This window comes from Cebus imitator, unplaced genomic scaffold, assembly GCF_001604975.1.
Source record: "Cebus imitator isolate Cc_AM_T3 unplaced genomic scaffold, Cebus_imitator-1.0 Scaffold491, whole genome shotgun sequence".
Classification (NCBI taxonomy): Eukaryota; Metazoa; Chordata; class Mammalia; order Primates; family Cebidae; genus Cebus; species Cebus imitator.
This window is the reverse complement of record NW_016107806.1, coordinates 423,996-441,917: the sequence shown is the minus strand read 5'-3', so window position 1 is coordinate 441,917 and position 17,922 is coordinate 423,996. Positions and strand designations below refer to the sequence as shown.

The 17,922-nt window shown below is 47.9% G+C and overlaps 1 protein-coding gene across 2 annotated transcripts; it reads left to right on the top strand.

Moving 5' to 3' along the window:
• The first annotated feature begins 2,270 nt into the window (after window positions 1-2,270).
• Window positions 2,271-16,615, top strand: PGLYRP3 (peptidoglycan recognition protein 3). Of its 2 annotated transcripts, none has more exons than XM_037733105.1 (9): window positions 2,271-2,559; window positions 4,389-4,484; window positions 5,279-5,386; window positions 6,629-6,830; window positions 9,091-9,209; window positions 10,135-10,287; window positions 11,519-11,717; window positions 15,458-15,576; window positions 16,231-16,615. In XM_037733105.1, exons 2-9 carry the CDS (start codon window positions 4,436-4,438, stop codon window positions 16,407-16,409), a joined length of 1,128 nt encoding a protein of 375 aa, XP_037589033.1. In that variant the 5' UTR covers window positions 2,271-2,559; window positions 4,389-4,435; the 3' UTR covers window positions 16,410-16,615. The 2 variants fall into 2 exon arrangements, with proteins under 2 accessions (XP_037589033.1, XP_037589032.1); XM_037733104.1 differs by having other exon boundaries at window positions 2,271-2,570.
• The last annotated feature ends 1,307 nt before the right edge of the window (window positions 16,616-17,922 follow it).

Below are 17,922 nucleotides of genomic sequence, written 5' to 3'. Positions count from 1 at the left end.
TTATGGTACTATGGATCTCCCAGACACATTCTTCCTTTGTAACTAAAACTGGATTTTTTTCATCTTCTAATTTTGCTGAAGGTGTAGGATTTTAAGATATTAATTCTCCTTGTATCTTTGTATGGTTATGAGAAAGATACATTGATTCCATTCTAAGCTACTGACATGCTCCTATATGGCCAGGAGACTACCTGATTATCTTAGATACTGTGTTTGTTTTCTATTGCTGCATAACAAATGGTCAAAACTTAGCGGCTTAAAATAACATTTATTATTTTATAGTTTCCACGTGTCAGAAATCTGGACATGACTTATGTGCATCCTCTGCCTAAAGTCCTTACAGGGCTAAGTTAAGGTCTGTAGGGCTGCGTTCTCATCTGGAGGCTTGACTGGGGAAAAATCTGCTCCCAAGCTCATTCAGTTTGTTGGCATCATTTATTTCTTTATGGATGTGTGACTGAGGCCCCTGTTACCTTGTTAGATGCCTTCCTGGAATCACTCTTAGCTCCCAGAGGCCTCTCTCAGATCCACTCTGGGGCCTGCTTCATAGGCCTTCTCACAACATGACAGATTATTGTTTCAAGCAGGATCATTTCTCTTTAGGAAAAGGTAACTAGGCCAGGCATATGGCTCACATCATAATCCCAGCACTCTGGGAGGCCAAGGCAGGTGGATTGCTTGAGGTCAGGAGTTCAAGACCAGCCTGGGCAACGTGACAAAATCCCCTCTCTACAAAAATACAAAAATTAGCCAGGCATAGTGACACACCTGTAATCTCAGCTATTTGGGAAGCTGAGGTGGGAGCACACACGCCTGGAAGGTTGAGGCTTCAGTGAGCTAAGATTGTACCACTGTACTCCAGCCTGGTAACAGAGCAAGACCCTATCTCAACACCACCACCAGCAAAAATAAATTAAAAAAGAAGAAAAAGGAAAGAAAAGAAAGTAAGGCAACTACACAACATATTATATCTGAATGACTTTGAGTTCCTAATTATTGTGATTAAAAATTTAAAGTGCTATTTTGTTTAATAATTCAATTTACATAACTTATACAAAGTAGCTGTTTATTCTAATTATTTTCATTAGCATTAACATATTAGCTATAACTTTTACCTGTGGAAGGAACACTTTCTCTAATTTTAATAGAAATACCACATGGGATAACAGCGGTCTTGCTTCAGACTTTCTGCCAGCTAATCCCTGGGTGTCCTCCGATTGCCAGCTGGGGACTGCAGTGTCCTACCCATTTTCCTTTCCCTTTGTGGGCTACCACTGCCCCTTTATCACCTGAGTTTCTTCTCTTCCGTGTCTGGTCTTCAGAGACATTCTCTTTAGTTCTCCCTAACTTGCTGTTCTAAAGATGAGCTTACAAACCACTTTTATTTTAAGGGCTTATTCATGATGGCAAAACATCCAAAGTCATAAATAAAAATTTCAGACTCATAAGGTGGTGTCTGTCATTGTCACCAACTGTAATTCCCGGTCCCCTTGCTAGACCTCTGAGGCCCTCACCCAAGATTCCCCACCCTATGGGAAATGGAGCTCACTCAGCATGTCTCCCTCAGATGCTGGAAGCCATGTGAGGCTGCGGGATCTAGGAGAGGTCTCCCAAGCTTTTGTTCCTGAAGTGTGCTTTGATCAGTGTATAGAACAGAGTGGATATACAAGTATCTTCTCAAGAGTGCATGGTGCTTTCCAAGACCTCTGGCCTGAGCATTCCCCCTCCAAGGGGCCGCAGCTCTGGTATCCCTAGTAGAGCCTGACTGAAAAGTCTTATGCATCAGCCTCTTCAGAGAAGGGATAGGGATTCTTGGAGATCAGAGTCGAGGATTGAGGGCAACTGTCAGGAATGGGTGAGGAGGGGAGAAACTTGGTTTGTTTCAGGAGAAGAGTCTGAAGTTGAGGTGGGTGGTGGATAAATGGGCATGGTAGCTACAGGGTCAGAATAAGTTATAGTGATGACACATTGCTAGCTGCCTCCTGGGAAAATGCCTTTCAATTTCCGTCCCTTCATCCTGCCCTGGCTGGTGACTCCAGTGGAACCTGGAGCAGATAGATCTTTATTGGTAGAAAGCTCCCAGATGTCAGGGACAGAACCCCCAGCACCCCAGGTCTACCAGGCATAAGGGCTGGGGATGAAGAAGGAACTCAGGGAGTGTTGGGTAATCTTGTCCTTTCCCAGGGAGGAGCTGCCTGGGCTTATTCACCGGGCGGGTCCCCAGGTGCTCTCAGTGTGTTCCCACTTACGTTTCTCCAGGTGCTGTAAACGGAGCTGGCTTGGAGCCTCAGCCCTTTGCCTTCCTCTTCTCTTTCATCTTTTGTTAGGGATCCTGGGCTCTCCTCTTTTCTCTGAGAAGTCAGAGTCTAAGTGTTCCATTCCCAGGGATGGAGTGCCCTTAGGGCCAGGGAGAGTGAAGGCCGGAGGAGGCACCAGCTGGAGAAGGAGGGCAGGGCCTGGATGCCAAGTCTGGAAGGGAAGGAGCTGCTGGCCAATCAGGAGTGAGCCGACTGCACCCTGACCTGCTGGGCTGGGACAGCACAGGACCCACAGGTGTCTGTGAGTTGAGTGTAAGTGTGTTTCTTCTTCAGAAGCCCTCTTCCAGCAACAGGACTGAAGTCTATCAAGTTAAAATGTGTACATGGTGGGAAAAGTTCCCCTGATCTCCCTTTTGGAACAATTTTTCCAAATAAGAAAACTTTCTTTATTCTAAATTCTTCTAAGTGAGTTTGGTTTCACCCCTCCTAGATGTTTCTTGAAAAGGCTGTGGGTTCTGGGGTTACCTCTACCTAATTTCTTCCCTTTCTATAGAGTCCTGAATTCTTATCTGTTATGTCTCACTTATCTCCTGCTCTAATATTTCTTTAAGTATACAGGATGCATAGCAATGTGAACCAAGGTGGTAAAACCTTGGCTCCAGCTTATCCTGCCGGTTTAGTGTTTGTATTCATGGTGCAGATGGGGGACACTATCAGTCCTGTCTCTGGCAAGGTCAGGGACTGGGCTCAAGCCTTCATATTTTGGATGTATGATATGACAAGCTTGGGGCAGGAATTGCCACTGATGTTTCATGGTTGTAGAAGCACCATGATTAAATGACCAGGGTCCAAACCAGAATTGATAGTGGCTTCCAGCAGCTTTGCAGGAGGCCAGCTCCTAACAGGGCTTCAGTCTTGGGAAAGTGCATCCTCACCTCTCATTTAACTAACGAGGGAGGCTGAACATTTTCCCTCATATTTATTAGGTGCTGGCCTCCTCATTTGTGATCGGCTCATTTTGTCTTTACTGCAGTTTTCCTGAATCGATGGACTTGTGGGTGTTATCCGCTAGGTTGTTGCTTGTCCTGACCCCGGAAGTAGACAAGTTCTACTTTTAAGAGGTGGTTTTAAAATTTTTCCATCTGAGGACTACTGATTGCAGTTTAAAAACCCTGGAGGGGAATGATCTATCCCATTCGGTATCAAACTCTATACTTTCTCACTAGGAAAACTAAGGGGGGAGAGTTGATGTTTTGGTTGGTAGCTCATAGAGTTGAAGTTTTGGTCTGACTGAACATGAGTAAGCAATTCACTTCTGCCTGGAAGAGCAGGAAAGGTTCCTGGAGATTGAAAAGATGATAGTGGTCCTGTAGTTCAATGTTCATCATCAGAAACTTGAGCAGGTTGTGGTTTCAGGCAGAGGCTCTGGAGTCAGACAGACCTGGGTATGATCTGGCTCTGACCCTAGTAGCTGGGAAACTTAGGACAAGTGACTCAAACTCTCTGAGGCCCAGTGTTCTGATGATAAGTGTGGGTCTCACAGGTCATTGTGAGACTAGTGAATATCCATGGAGTCCTCAGCAAATACCTTGGAACACAGAATGCAGTCAGTAAGTGGCAGCTGCTGTTATTATGATTCTCACTCACGGAGAGGTTAGTTGAGCCTCCATCCGGGGTCTTTGCAGAGTAGAGGACTGGACTGAATGACTTTACATACCTGGGACTCTCAAATGGTACAGGGGGTAAAGCCATGCCTGCTTCTGTTTGTAGTTCACTCCACCTGAGCCTCAGTGTTTTTTATTTATGAAAATGGGTTCTTTTTTAAAGAATACTTATCTTACAGGAATTTTGTAAGACTTAAATATGAAATTGGACCACTAGGTATGAAAATACATACACAGAGTTTTTTTTTCATAACAGCAACCTCGAGGATTTTAGAAATTGTTATTTTCTCTCCCAAAAGGCCTAAGATCAGCACTGGGGCTTCTATGAGGGACCAGGAGCTAGCCAGGTGCTGACCCTCAGGAAGGCACAGGATGGCAGGGGAGGCAGAGAGTGGTGCCACATAATAGGCAGGTGCTCCGCTTGCAGAGTTAGCATGGCTGTGTTAACTGTCAGCGTCTCTTCCAGGGCCGCCGTCCACACTCTTGCAGTCACAGTCCTGGGACCACGTGGGGATGCTGCTGTGGCTTCTTGCCTTCTCCATTCTGGGTCTCCAGGCCTGGGGTAAGTTTTCTTTCATTGTATCAGAAGTGCTTTTGATGAGCAAGAGAAGATCCATTCTCAAGTTTAGTAACAGAAACCCATCCAAGTGCTTTCCCTTTGCTTGCGGGTAGGATAGCTTTGCAATTTGGAGTCCCGGTCTAGAGTTGACAGATCTTCATTCAAATCCTTGCCTGCCCTTTGTTACGGTGGTCAACAAGTCATTCAATTTCTTTGAATCTTATTGGCTCCCATGATAAAAGGATAATATTGCTCATTTCTTCGGGTTGTTTCTGAAATGTCCTTCCTCATAAGGACAGGCTGGTGGTGTCTAATCCACAATAAATCATCTCTAAAATGTCTAGTTTTGGAAGGCAGTCACAATGATCTATGTATTTCTATTCCAAGAACTTTGTCTGGCACCAATAGGTGCTTAAGACGTGTGTGTTAGCTTAACATGTTATAACTGTTTTGGTATGTGACACCCTGCTGAGTACCCATGAGTTGATTAGTAGGTCTGCAGGTGAACCGGGAAAGGTGGCACAGCTCAGATAAGAGAGCAGGTGAGACTGCAGTGCTCCTGGAATGGAGGGAGGCTGGGGGAGGTGGGGAGATGAAGGCCTCTCTGGGCAGATGTGGGAGGCAGAGGCAGGCCAAGGCCAGAGACGTCTGCGGTTCTCCTCTGTGTGCTGCCTAGAGGACGTTAGGTGACCTGGGGAGGCTGAGAGGCTGTGCACTGTGGAGTGGGCTGTCTGGCCCAGCCTCTGCGCATGCTGGCCACATGCACTCTGAGGACCAGCCCCAGTGCTCTCCTGCAGGGGATTTCCCACAGTTCTCCTGGAGTGAGACCGAAGCCAGAGGCTCGTCGCAGAGGTTTATGGGCCTGTTTGGCAGCATCCCGCAGCTCACTCACAAGAGCCGCAATGGTGAGGCGGTTTGGAAATTGGCTGGGGCTTCTTAAGTGGTCAGAAATGTTTCTCAGGACTTGACGATGTCTGCGCTGAGAGCGCATGGGGTGGGGAGGAATCTCAAGAGGTTCGTCTCCAACCACTCCCATGGATTGTCCTGAGTCCTTAGGCAAAGGGGGTTCCTGGGCCTAACAAGAGAAAAATAAGAGAAACCCAGATGAAGGAAGAAAGAAGGAGGCCAGACACAATGGCTCACACCTTTAATCCCAGCACTTTGGGAGGCCGAGGCGGGTGGATCATGAGGTCAGGAGATCAAGACCATCCCAGCTAACATGCTGAAACCCTATCTCTACTAAAAACACAAAAAATTAGCCAGGTGTGATGGCAGACGCCTGTAGTCCCAGCTACTCGGGAGGCTAAAGCAGGAGAATTGTTTGAGCCAGAGAGGCAGAGGCTGCAGTGAGCCGAGATGGTGCCACTGCACTCCAGCCTGGGCAATAGAGCAAGACTCCGTCTCAAAAAAAGAGACAGAGAGAGGAGAAAAAGAAGGAGAAAAAACCCATAGAGAAAAGACATGATCTCCACTCCCCAGCTCCAGCATGACAGTGTCTCCACTGTCCCTCAGAGCACTCTTGGGGCTCCCACAGTGAGGATGGAGAAAGGGAGCCTTCAGGCAGCCTGTAGCCACAGGTGGGATCTCACAGCCCTGCCACTAGACAGTTTTTGCCTGGAAGAGAGAGGCGCAGACGCCGTGTTCACGGAGCCTCCTGTGGGCTCTGGAGCCCCTAGCTGAGGAGACTGACAGAACTTCCTTCAGAGAGTCATGGTTCTTAGGGGTGGGCAACACGAGAGACACAGTTGAGACCGGGGCAAATGGCAGTGAGGAAAACGCATCATCAGGCTTCCAGCTCAGAGCGCCAGGGTGGGCGGCGGGGTCAGCTGGGGTGCTTTCTGAAGGAGGAAAGCATGAAGTAGGCCGGGGGCAGTAGGGGATGGGATTTGCCCTTCAGGGAAAGACAAGGAGAGACTGTCTGGGAACAAGGTGGCACGACTCCCCAGGCTGAGTGCAGCGTGGGTCTGGGCAGTGGTTCAGCTACAGTGGAGAGGGGGAGGGGGCTGTGGGGGTAAAGGGCTCCCCCAGGGCGTCTCCCACCCTTGGGGCAGGGGGTGCCTGAGCGTGAGAGGTCAGGGCACATGGGCGGCCTGTTGGGGGAAGATGGGCGGGGCCTGCTGTGTGCCATCCTGTGGTCTTCCCTACAGATACTCCCACCATTATCCCCCGCAAGGAATGGGGGGCAAGACCGCTGGGCTGCAGTGCCTGGCTGACCCTGCCTGTGGCCTACGTCATCACAGACCAGCTGCCCGGGATGGAGTGCCAGGAGCAGAGCGTTTGCAGCCAGATGCTGCGGGGGCTGCAGTCCCATTCTGTCTACACTGCAGGCTGGTGCGATGTGGCATACAAGTAAGAGGCTGGCCAAGTCCCCGAGGCCTGCATCCAACATCACCCCTCTCAGGGTGCTTCCACTTCCCCTTCTCTGTGTGACTGTATTTTCTGGGCTTCATTAACATTGTTCGTAGAATGAATAAAAATGGTAAAAAGGAAATGAAATAAAATCCGAATCCTCCGGGGATTGCAAAAGGGGTGACTCTAAGCCACTTATTCAAGTGGCTTTCGATTCTGGCGCTCCTGTGAAAAAGCGAGGAAGGCTATGTGACAACGGCGGTTCCAACTGAGCTCTTGGAACTCATGAAGACTTAGAGTTTACAGAGGTCTCCACAAATATCTCCCAGTTCGGCCCTCCCGGCTACTCTGAGGAAGGGGTTGGAGAAATATTCTCATCTTTATTTCACCAGTGGGAAAGTCACGGTTCAGGGAATTAAGAACTCTGCCCAGAGCGAGGAAGCGTGTACCCAGCCAGAGCTGTGTCAGGGTGCCTGCCACTGCAGCCTTTGCTCCTCCCACCTCACAGGGACTCAGACCTGGGAAGCAGTGTCCCACTCATTTCCCTGAAGGGCCACTCTGACAGCAAGGCCGGGGACCCCACGGGGGGAGAGTGGACGTTGGCAATGGTGGGGAGCAGAGCCCCGTGCGAAAACAAGGGAGAGCATGAAGCAGCTGTGTACTGTGCATTGAGTATCCTCTCTGGGGATCATCAGTGGAGGCCCCGAACATTTTCCCCCTTAGCCTCAAGAATGAGGAGACAGATGCAGAAGGAGAGGGAAAGAGAGAGTGGGAATCGGGCTATCCCCCACGGAACTCTAAAGGCAAACATAAATGATTTCTGAATTATCCATTTTGGAAAGGAAAACCTATGTCTTCTTATTTATTGATTTTTAAACACAAAGAAGAGCAGCTGCAGGTCCTGGTTGTGGCCCGCAGCACCCCTGGGACGGCGGAGTCTTCCCTGTCTGCCCACTGTGCGTGCTGTGTCAACCACGACTCACCTGCCGCCCCTGCCACCAGCTCCTCCACCATCCTGCTGTTGTCACTGCCGTGTTGCCTGGTTTGGTCACTGTATTCCTAAGTTATTTCGGCCATTGCGTCTCTAAGTCAGGTTTCTGCAGTGACACTCTTGACAATCCTCAGTCTTTGCAATGCAGCTGACAGCAGCTGTAAGGGACTGTTCACAGTGGACTATCCACAGGCTGCTGTAGGAGTGAGCAAGGGGCCTGTGAAAGAACTGGCAGCAAAACCAGGGAAGGGGTGAACGTGCCAGGGCTCCCCACCCACTCCTCAGGCCGACGTCAGTGTAGGGTCTTTCCTTGACCTCAGGGAGGTATTCTCTCTGTGTTCAGTTTACTGTGGAAACTCATGATCTATTAAAAGCTGGATATGGCAAAGTTGTGAAAACATCAATTCTGAAGGCCAATTGGAAAGTGGAGGAGAGAAATTATAAAAAGGGCAGGCGTAATAAAAGAAGTAGAATAAACAATATATATTTGATTTTAAAAATGAATGTTAAAAAGAAACATTCTGTATTTTTTCTTCTGAATGCACTTTTTTTAGCTTTTCAAAAAATTTATTTATTCTTTAATTTCTGGGGTACATGTGCAGAACGTGCAGCATTGTTACATAGGTACGCAGGTGCCACGGTGGTTTGCTGCATCCATCACCCCGTCATCTACATTAGGTATTTCTCTTAATGCTAGCCCTCCCCAATCCCCCCACCCCCTGCTATCCCTACCCTAGTCCCCCACCCCCCAACAGGCCCCCGTGTGTGATGTTCCCCTCCCTGAAAAAGGAACATTCTAAACAAATTTCTATGATAAAGAAGAGCTTAAGAAAATTCCTAAAAAGAAACTGAAGAAAAGCATCAATATAAAAGAAACTATTGAATATGGCATCACTGTTTTAGAGAATGTTCAAGTGCTTGGTCCTATAATTTAAAAACCCAATATATTAATTCTTAAGTTCTTGAAAACTATTGGACTAATGTTTTCAGGTCCTTGAGTGTCACACATTCAAATTCCACTTTGAACCAAGTGAGTATTTTTCAAGTGACGTTCTGGAAAACACACATAAGCTAAGTCACAACAAAAATTAAAACATATTCCCGTGTCTCTTGGAGGTTTAAAACTGGTTATTCTGCCCTCCTGTTGTTATGGTATTGGGACATAGTACTTATTTATGAGCGTCCAGAACCCCTTTCCCTTTTGAGGATCAGTGAGAGGTTTTCATTGATGGGCATTTGCCAGTAAACTCATTATTTCCTTCTTGGCAGCTTCCTGGTTGGGGATGATGGCAGGGTGTACGAAGGTGTTGGCTGGAACATCCAAGGCTTGCACACCCAGGGCTACAACAACATCTCCCTGGGCATCGCCTTCTTTGGCAGTAAGAGAGGTAAGGGTCACTCCCCGCGGACCCTGTGCTGGAGAGCTGCGTACAGTCTCCTCCACTCCCCAGGCTCCACACTCACCTTTTCATCCTACATCATACTTATTTTCCCTGATGATCGCCCTTCTCTTGAAGTTCTTTTCTGCTTTGGATTCTGTGACATGCATACTTTTTGTCCTCTTCCTCTTTACGGGTCTGCACTCCTGTGATATTGCTGACGCCAGCACGGACATTGCTTGAGCTCACAGTTACTGCCATCACTTCTGTAGTCTGAGGTTGTCTGACATAGATGCTGTGACTGCCAGAGGCAGAGAAGCCTGGCTCCTCTCTTCTTCCAGTTTCTTCCGTTGGTAGAAACGGACCAGAAGGCAGCAGGCAAGGAAATCTGGAGCTATAACTTGCAGGCTTCTAGCCCCCAGAAAAACAGAGGAAAGCACAGAACAGGGGTGGAGCTGAGAAACAATAGGTATGGAACCAGCACCTGCTAGCATCCTCATTTGACAGCTGGGGCTAGGTAACAGTGTTTCTCTCAGAGGTTTTCTGTGAGAATTATGAGTTAACAGATATACAGAGTCTACTGCATACCCGATCAGGGGAGATCTGAGTAAACCCTGGTTGCCTTTTCTCCTGTGCTAGCGCATACCTAACTCAGTCAGGTGGGCCTTCCCTGCATGTATTTTTCACTGCCTTCCAGCTCTTTGGCCTAGAGATGGAGTGGATAAAGTCTTAGTTTGGCTCTTGGAAGAAATTGTCAATGTTGGCTGCCGAGAGATCTCGGTAATTTCTTGCCTCTTAGGCCCTCTGTTCTGGCAACTGGGCCAGTTTCCTCTCTTTCAATCCAGTTATTCAGGCTCAAGTGGTCATACCATCCTCCTTCCACTGTCTAGTCCAGGTGGAGTTTCTTACTGACAGTTCTGTGCTCCTTGTTAAGGCAGCAGTCCCAGCCCCGCTGCCTTCTCAGCCGCAGAGGGTCTGATCTCCTATGCCATCCAGAAGGGTCACCTGTCACCCAGGTATATTCAGCCACTTCTTCTGAAAGAAGAGATCTGCCTGGACCCTCAACAACCAGTGATGCCCAGGAAAGGTAAGACCCTCCATGCCACCTCACCTCCTTGTTGCCACCCAGCCATGTTTGGGAGTGCTTTCTGCCTATTAAACTCCGTGGGATAATGGGAGCAAGAACATCTCATACCTTGAGAGCTGGAAAATTCTGAGAGGGCATCTTCCTGGCATCCTCTCCATCCCATCAGAACGATATAGCCACGGTCTTTTTCTTAACAAATACATATGTACACAGATGTTCACTCAATCAACAGATATTTGCTGCATAGCAGGCACTGCCTTAAGTACTGAGCATACAGCTGTGAACAAAACAGATGAAACTCTTCACCTTCAGGAAGCTTGCACTTCAATGAGAAAAGACAGAAAATGAACAAAACAAGAAGTAAATACATATGATGTTAGATGGCATAAAGGCTATGGAAAAAACAGAGTGGGAATGGAGTGAGGTAAACCTGTATACATATTTGTGTCTATTATGTGGAGACGTGGAAACACACATAAACACACATGCCTTTCTAGACACAAAAACCAGCCAAACTCCAGCACAACCGCAGCTCAGAGAAGAACTTGCATTCACAGATGATGCTGACATCAGAGTGCATATAACAAAAAGCTGAGTAAGAAAAAGAATGCACTATTTTGAAGCAAATAAGCAGCATCCTAAAACTAGTCAAATTAATAAGCACGTTCGCTACTGTGGACCTTTACTTTGGATCAATGATATTTTTTAAATTAGCTTTTTAAAATTGCAAATCTCTAAATAAAATGTTTCTTGCTTTTGGACAGCCACTATCTTCAATAGTGATAATTCCTTAATATTTGTACAGTTCTTTCTAGATTTCAGGTTGTTTCCACAGATACATGTGATCAGTTCCGAGAGTCCACTGACTTCTGCATAGTGGCCCTGTGACGTAAGCACACACACCTGCACATGTGTCTGCAATGCATAGTCTTTGGAAGACAACGACCATGCCTATGTATAACCCACCGTCCTTCCCCTTCCGCTTGTACACTGATTTCTGTGGGTATCGGGCCTGTAGATTTTTGCCCCAGCCCCTTGGTTCCAGCCATCTGACCCAGAAAATTTCCATCTGGACTTCCCCAGACTCCCACAGACGATCTTACATTAGGATGTGCCTGTGGGTGCTGGAGGCCTGGGAGAAGCTGAGGAATGATCCAGCCCGTAGTTAAGTGATTGCTCACAGGGAAGCAAAAGCAAATTCCTGTTTCCTTGGCTTTTTATCTTACCACAGTTTGTCCCAACATCATCAAAAGATCTGCTTGGGAAGCCAGAGAGACACACTGCCCTAAAATGAACCTCCCAGCCAAATATGTTATCATCATCCACACTGCTGGCACAAGCTGCCCTGTGCCCACAGACTGCCAGACTGTCGTCCGAAATACACAGTCCTTTCACATGGACACACGGAACTTTTGTGACATCGGCTATCAGTAAGTGGGATCAACTTGAAGACAACCCTCTTTTTCTTCAGGATTATAGGAGGGAAGGCTGTGAGAGGGAGCCGATGTTTCCTGAGCCCCTCCTTTGGGCTGGGTGCTTTCCGTAAGGCAACACATTTTATGTTTGCAAGGCTGGGCTGAGGATCATCAGAGCATAGCTAACGGTTAGTTACCTTGTTTGGGCATATCTCTATATGTTGGGAAGATTCTGAAGAGAAGGCATTAGAAGCCTAGTGATAAAGCAAGACTGTGATACCCTCAGGAAAGGATGTGAAGGGTTGTGCCTTTTTTTTTTTTTCTGTTGAATTTTTTTTTTTAAATATATATATTTTATTGCGTTTTAGGTTTTGGGGTACATGTGAAGAACATGCAAGATTGTTGCATAGGTACATACATGGCAGTGTGGTTTGCTGCTTTCCTCCCCATCAACTATATCTGGCATTTCTCCCCATGTTATCCCTTCCCAACCCCCCACCCCCACTGTCCCTCCCCTAGTTCTGCTGACACAAGAACAGAAAATCAGACACCGCATGTTCTCACTCATAGGCGGGTGTTGAACAATGAGAACACACAGACACAGGGAAGGGAGCATCACACACTGGGGTTGTGCCTTTTTATGCCATCCCTTCTAACCTGTCAGAGACAAAGGCCTTGCTTAACCCTACCTCAGTCTGCCCAGCTCCAAACTCGCTCTCTCCGATGTTAGAATCCTGCTAGTCCTCTGTGTTACTCACCACATTCTATGGATGTAGAAACTTTGAACCTCTCGGGGCCTCTTTTGTCTCATCTCTACAGTAGGGAAAATACTTCATCTGTTTGAAGATAGGGAGTGAGATCAAAATATTCTCTTTTGGTACCTTTAATGCCAGGTCTGTAATAAAGAAACACATTAAACTAATGGAGTAGAAAAGCTACTTGGAAGGTGTCTTGGAATTTTCATAGGAAGGATTTACAGCTGGAGTATAATATATTTCAATTATTCATTTGTGACTTAATCACAACATATCTTACAAAGTCTCAGGTAAATGTGCTTTTGCAAATGTGTTGTTCTGGGCCTACTGTCTCTCTCCGTTTTAACTCCTGTTTTTTTTTTTTTTTTTGAGACAGAGTCTTGCTCTGTCGCCAGGCACCAGGCTAGAGTGCAGGGGCACGATCTTGGCTCATTGCACCCTCCATCTCCCGGGTTTAAGCAATTCTCCTGCCTCAGCCTCCCAAGTACATGGGACCACAGGTGCGTGCCACCACACCCAGCTAATTTTTGTATTTTTCAGTAGAGATGGGGTTTCACCATGGTCTCGATCTTTTGACCTCGTGATCTGCCCGCCTCGGCCTCCCAAAGTGCTGGGATTACAGGCGTGAGCCTCTGTGCCTGGCCTTAACTCCTGTTTTAAAAGCAGCCTTTGCAAACAGGAGGGAACTCTTGCTTCACTTTTGAAGATTTTCCATAGGTGTGCTGTGGTTATTTAGCGCAGGTAACAGGAAACGGACTATAAATCTGGAAATTCCACATGGAAAATACTAGCAGTTGAGGGAATGTTTGTTTTCCTCTGTCATTCAGTCTTTAGAGACGCGATCCCTGTTCCTTGACTTTTCAAAACCTGTTGCGCTATCCGTCTCCTGCTCTAGTCTCATGACATGTCATCTGTAACTCTGATGTGGACTGTCATCAGGACAAAGCACCCACTCACACATTATTTTCCAGCTTTTTAATCGATAGTTATCGGACAGCTACTATGTAACTGGTAGCTGTTACAAGATATGTCAATCTAACAACAAACAGAGAGAGATTCTCCAAAGATAATGATTTTGGCCAGGCACAGTAGCCCATGTCTATAATCCTAGCACTTTAGGAGGCTGAGGCTGATGGATTGCTTCAGGTCAGGAGTTTGAGACCAGCCTGGGAAACATAGGGAGACCCTGTCTGTATAGAAAAACAGAATAATTAGCCAGGTGTGGTGGCATGCATCTGGAGTCATTCTCAGCTACTTGGAAGGCTGAAGCGGGAGGATCTCTTGAGCCTAGTAGTTTGAGGCTGCAGTGAGCCATGGTGAGCCACTGCCCTTCAGCCTGAGCAGCAGAATGAGACCCTGTCTGAAAAAACAAAACCAAAAGCAAGAAAGCAAAGATAATTAGTTTATCTGGGAGTGTGCAGGAAATTTGCAAACCTGGGATATGCATGCTATGGGAACCACAGGCATATCCAAAGAGGTTGAGGCTAGGGGAAGCTTTTAAAGGCAAAGGGAAAAGTATAATTTGTTTTGAAATATAGGAACACTGGAGAACATTGGTGCTTATCGCAGGAGGCAGGAAATGACACCACTTCATTCGTGGAGACAGTGTGTCGGGCAAGTGTTCCCCATTGGCCAGATGTCCCTGTGACTAGTAACAAGCTGCAGTTTCAGAAGTTTTTGGCAAAAGTTCTTGTTACAGGATGCCTAAGAGCCCTTCAGAGAGTCTTTTTGCTAGTTCTTATTGTAGGCTTGTGTGCATGAGGGTCCTCCCTTCTCAACCTCCCAGCTTTATTCATTTTTGTTAGAATTTGACACAAGTGACTCCATTTTGATTCTGACAACTTTCAGTGATAGATATGAGAGAGGGAAGGATGGCAAGTAACTACAATTCAAAGCGTCGAGCACTGTGATGGATGCAGAACAGAATAATGTATAGGATGAGCCTCTGATAAAAACTTTGCAGGGGGTGATTGGGGTCTGAGAAGGGCTTCTAGAGGGAGGAGTATCCTCACTGGGACATGGATAAGGAGGGAGAGTGGAGGTTATTCAGGCAAAGAAGGAAGAAGAGCATCTGGGTGAGGAGGAACAGCATTTGCCAGTGCCTGGGGTACAGACAGAGCACTGCAAAAAGATTTGAAAGAGAGGAGAGGTGAGCGGTACAGATGGGAGGGCCTGTGGGGGCCACGTTGTGGAGGGCTTCATAGCGGGCTCGGAGAGACTGGCTCTATTTGAAAGGCAGCTGCAAACTATTTAGGAGGTCATGCCCTGTGGTAGGATTTGTATCTTAGAAAAATCACTCTGGGTGCTACTTTAAGAATGGACTGGAAGAAGGCAAAACTCTGGCAAGAAGCTATTGCAGTGATCCGGTGACTTGGAGCAGTCGGCCTAGAGAGAAGTGAAGGAATTTAGAAGCTGTGTAGGAGACACGATGGACAAGCTCTGACTAGTGACCAGGTGGGCTGAGTGAAGGGCGGAAGGCATTCGGCGTGTTGTCCAATCTCCTAGCTGGAGAAATTTTAGAAGAAGGTGGGTTTGCCTGGACGTGTTTTTAAAGTAATACTTGAATCTGTGGGAATAATTGCCCGGAGAGAAAAGGACCTAGACCAGAGTGCAGAGGAGCACCACGTTTGAGGAAGGGAAGGCGGGTGGCAGAGGGGCCTGAGGGAGAGCAGGGGGAGGAGACCCAGGAGGGGTGTGCATTTTAAGAGAGTGGTCAGCAGCATCAGCGTAGTCCAGAAGTAAAGTAAGTGTCCGTTGTACTTCGTGCCAGGAAGCCACTGCTCACCTTAGAGGGGTCACATTCAGTGGTGTGGTGGGAACTAAGGACAGGTTGAAGTGGATTGTGGTGTTTTTTCTTTCTTCCTTGTCCACACTGGCACGTAAGAGACGCCCACCGATATTGGATACATGGATGATAGAAGGAATGAATGGTTGAAGGAGTGAAGTATTTGAATTCTGCTTCCCAGAGTGACTTTCTTCATTCTCTTTTCCTGATCCAAGCTTCCTGGTGGGCCAGGATGGCGGCGTGTATGAAGGGGTTGGATGGCACATCCAAGGCTCCCACACTTACGGATTCAACGATATTGCCCTAGGAATTGCCTTCATCGGCAACTTTGTAGGTAAGGGATGAGCATGGGGTTAGAGGGGTGCTGGGGGTGAAGTACGGGAAGCACGGGGGGAAAGGCAGCCCTGTGGTGTCTGGCAGTGTGAATGCAACATGTTAGCTTTAAAGTGGACTCTCAATAGAGGATGCCACCAGGATACCCTTTCACACAGAGCATTTACTCCCAAATCCACCCACGCCCATGCCTAGCTCCACCTCACTTTATATCCAAGGCAAACATGGAGCAAGCGGGGGGAAAAGTCTTTTGCAAACTTCAGTGCTTTTATCTCTCAGTTGGCAAATGCGTCCGTCTATTGGTAGCCATGGCAACAATTTGGGGCGCACCAATGCCTGTCTGGAAAGCCAGCGGGCGGCCCAGTGGTGCTGTATTTGCTTTGTACCTGCTCAGAAGTGTGCTGTGCCGTAGTCCTCCTCCAGAGCAGTTTTTAAACTTTCTGGAATAAACTTTGGCACGGAGGCATCAGAGAAAGCAATGACCTTGTTTTCTGTTTGTGCCTGGTTGCCACAATTTACGTGAAAGTGTTGGCTATGATGATGGTGGAGTGGGGCAGGGTGGGGGAAGAGGGAAATTGGAATCTAGGTATTTGTCCCTTCCCTGATCAAGAAACTCTGAGACCTTAATGACTGATGGGGAAAATGTGTTTTGCAGAAAACCCTCCAAATGCTGCAGCACTGGAGGCGGCCCAGGACCTGATCCAGTGTGCCGTAGTCGAGGGGTACCTGACTCCCAACTACCTGCTGATGGGCCACAGTGATGTGGTCGACATCCTGTCCCCTGGGAAGGCTTTGTACAACATCATCAGCACCTGGCCTCATTTCAAGCACTGAAGGAGGCCCTGCTCCCTCCAAGACTGCCCTCCCTCCCCTGCTGGGCCTCTCCCATCCTCACCAGCCACCCTGGCTCAGCACCTTGTGTTCCCCTCCCCTGCCAGCCCATCCTGTCCCTCCTTTCTCAGGTTAGGATAGTCACATCCTAACCAGCATCCTGCCAGCACCCTCCAGGAGCCCCAAGACCTTGCAGCTGCGCATTCACAGCCCTCTTGGTCTGAGTTCAGACTCCCTGCCTCCTTACCTTCCTCTCCCCCAGGGCACCTACTTCCTCAGCCAGGCGAGACAATGAACTGGTCCTTGTGGCATCTCTCTCTCTCTCTCCCTGTGCCCCTCTGCCTGGCGAGCCTTCCCTGTTGTCTGCCTGGAAGCCCTCACCTTTTACCCCTTGCTCATGACCAGGTCAGCGTGCCCATACCTCCTCTCTGCTCACATATGGACTGGTACATATTTGGATGCAGCCCCTACTTTTCTTAAGGGCTGTAATTGTTTATAGATGTGTCTGTCCTCTCCTCTGGGTTGTAAGTTTCTCCAAGGGAGGAACTGTATTTTATTCACATCTGTCCTCAGTACCTCAGCAGTGTTTGGAGTTTAATAGTTCTACAAATGTTTGTTAAAGAAAGCATGAATAAATGAATGAGCGGCCCCAGGTCCCTGTTCACCTTGCCAAGTTTCTTTGGCGCTTCCTCCCTGGGGCAGCCTTCCTGGATAGTGTCCCCATCCCACCAGCATTCTCATCTTTCCTGTTCCCTCCCAGTCCAAGGCTCAGAGCTGACTCAGGTCACCTGTCTGTAATGGTGACTGTATCGCTAAGTTCCAAGTCCGTGTTCCCCAAGAGAACCCTGAAGGCAGGGAGCATGTGCTTTTTTAGGGTCAGGCCAGGGCTGTGTCCACACAAGCTGCCCAGTGCCTGCCACTTGCCCTTGCCCGGCAGGGCCCCACTGGGTGCTGGGCTGAGAGAGAGCCCAGAGCCCTGGTGCTCTGTATCCCACCCTGCTTGAGTTCCTCTTGCCCAGAAGGAAGCTCCCTCTTTCAGACAGCGGCGTGAGGACTGTACTGCTGTTTACTGGAAGTGTGTGAGCTGCCTCTTGTTTTCACAGGTTTTAATCTGAAAACAAGGGAAGGTCTTGACGAAAAGAACCAAACTAAAATATTTGAAGAGATTTCTTCAACTAGGAGTGAACATGGCCTGTAACACAGCCCCAGCAGATCCTAGAACATGTGCCCAACGTGGTCAGGCTACAGTTTGGTTTTATATCTTTTAGGGAGACATGAGACATCAATTGATACATGTAAGATGTGTATTGGTTTGGCTGAAAATGAAGCAGGTGGGCAGGCGGTAGGGAGGGATTCCAAGTCATAGGTGGATTCAAAGATTTTCTGTACGCTGGGCACGGTGGCTCACGCTTGTAATCCCAGCACTTTGGGAGGCCGAGGCGGGTGGATCACGAGGTCAAGAGATCGAGACCATCCTGGTCAACATGGTGAAACCCCGTCTCTACTAAAACTACAA

What these genes read in the sequence shown, in the direction of transcription:
- PGLYRP3 (XM_037733105.1), top strand. Translation starts at nt 4,436, where the DNA reads ATGCTGCTGTGGCTTCTTGCCTTCTCCATTCTGGGTCTCCAGGCCTGG. An exon ending in TGGTGCGATGTGGCATACAA is followed by an intron (nt 6,831 to 9,090) that starts GTAAGAGGCTGG and finishes CCTTCTTGGCAG; the next exon opens with CTTCCTGGTTGGGGATGATG. An exon ending in CTTCATCGGCAACTTTGTAG is followed by an intron (nt 15,577 to 16,230) that starts GTAAGGGATGAG and finishes TGTGTTTTGCAG; the next exon opens with AAAACCCTCCAAATGCTGCA.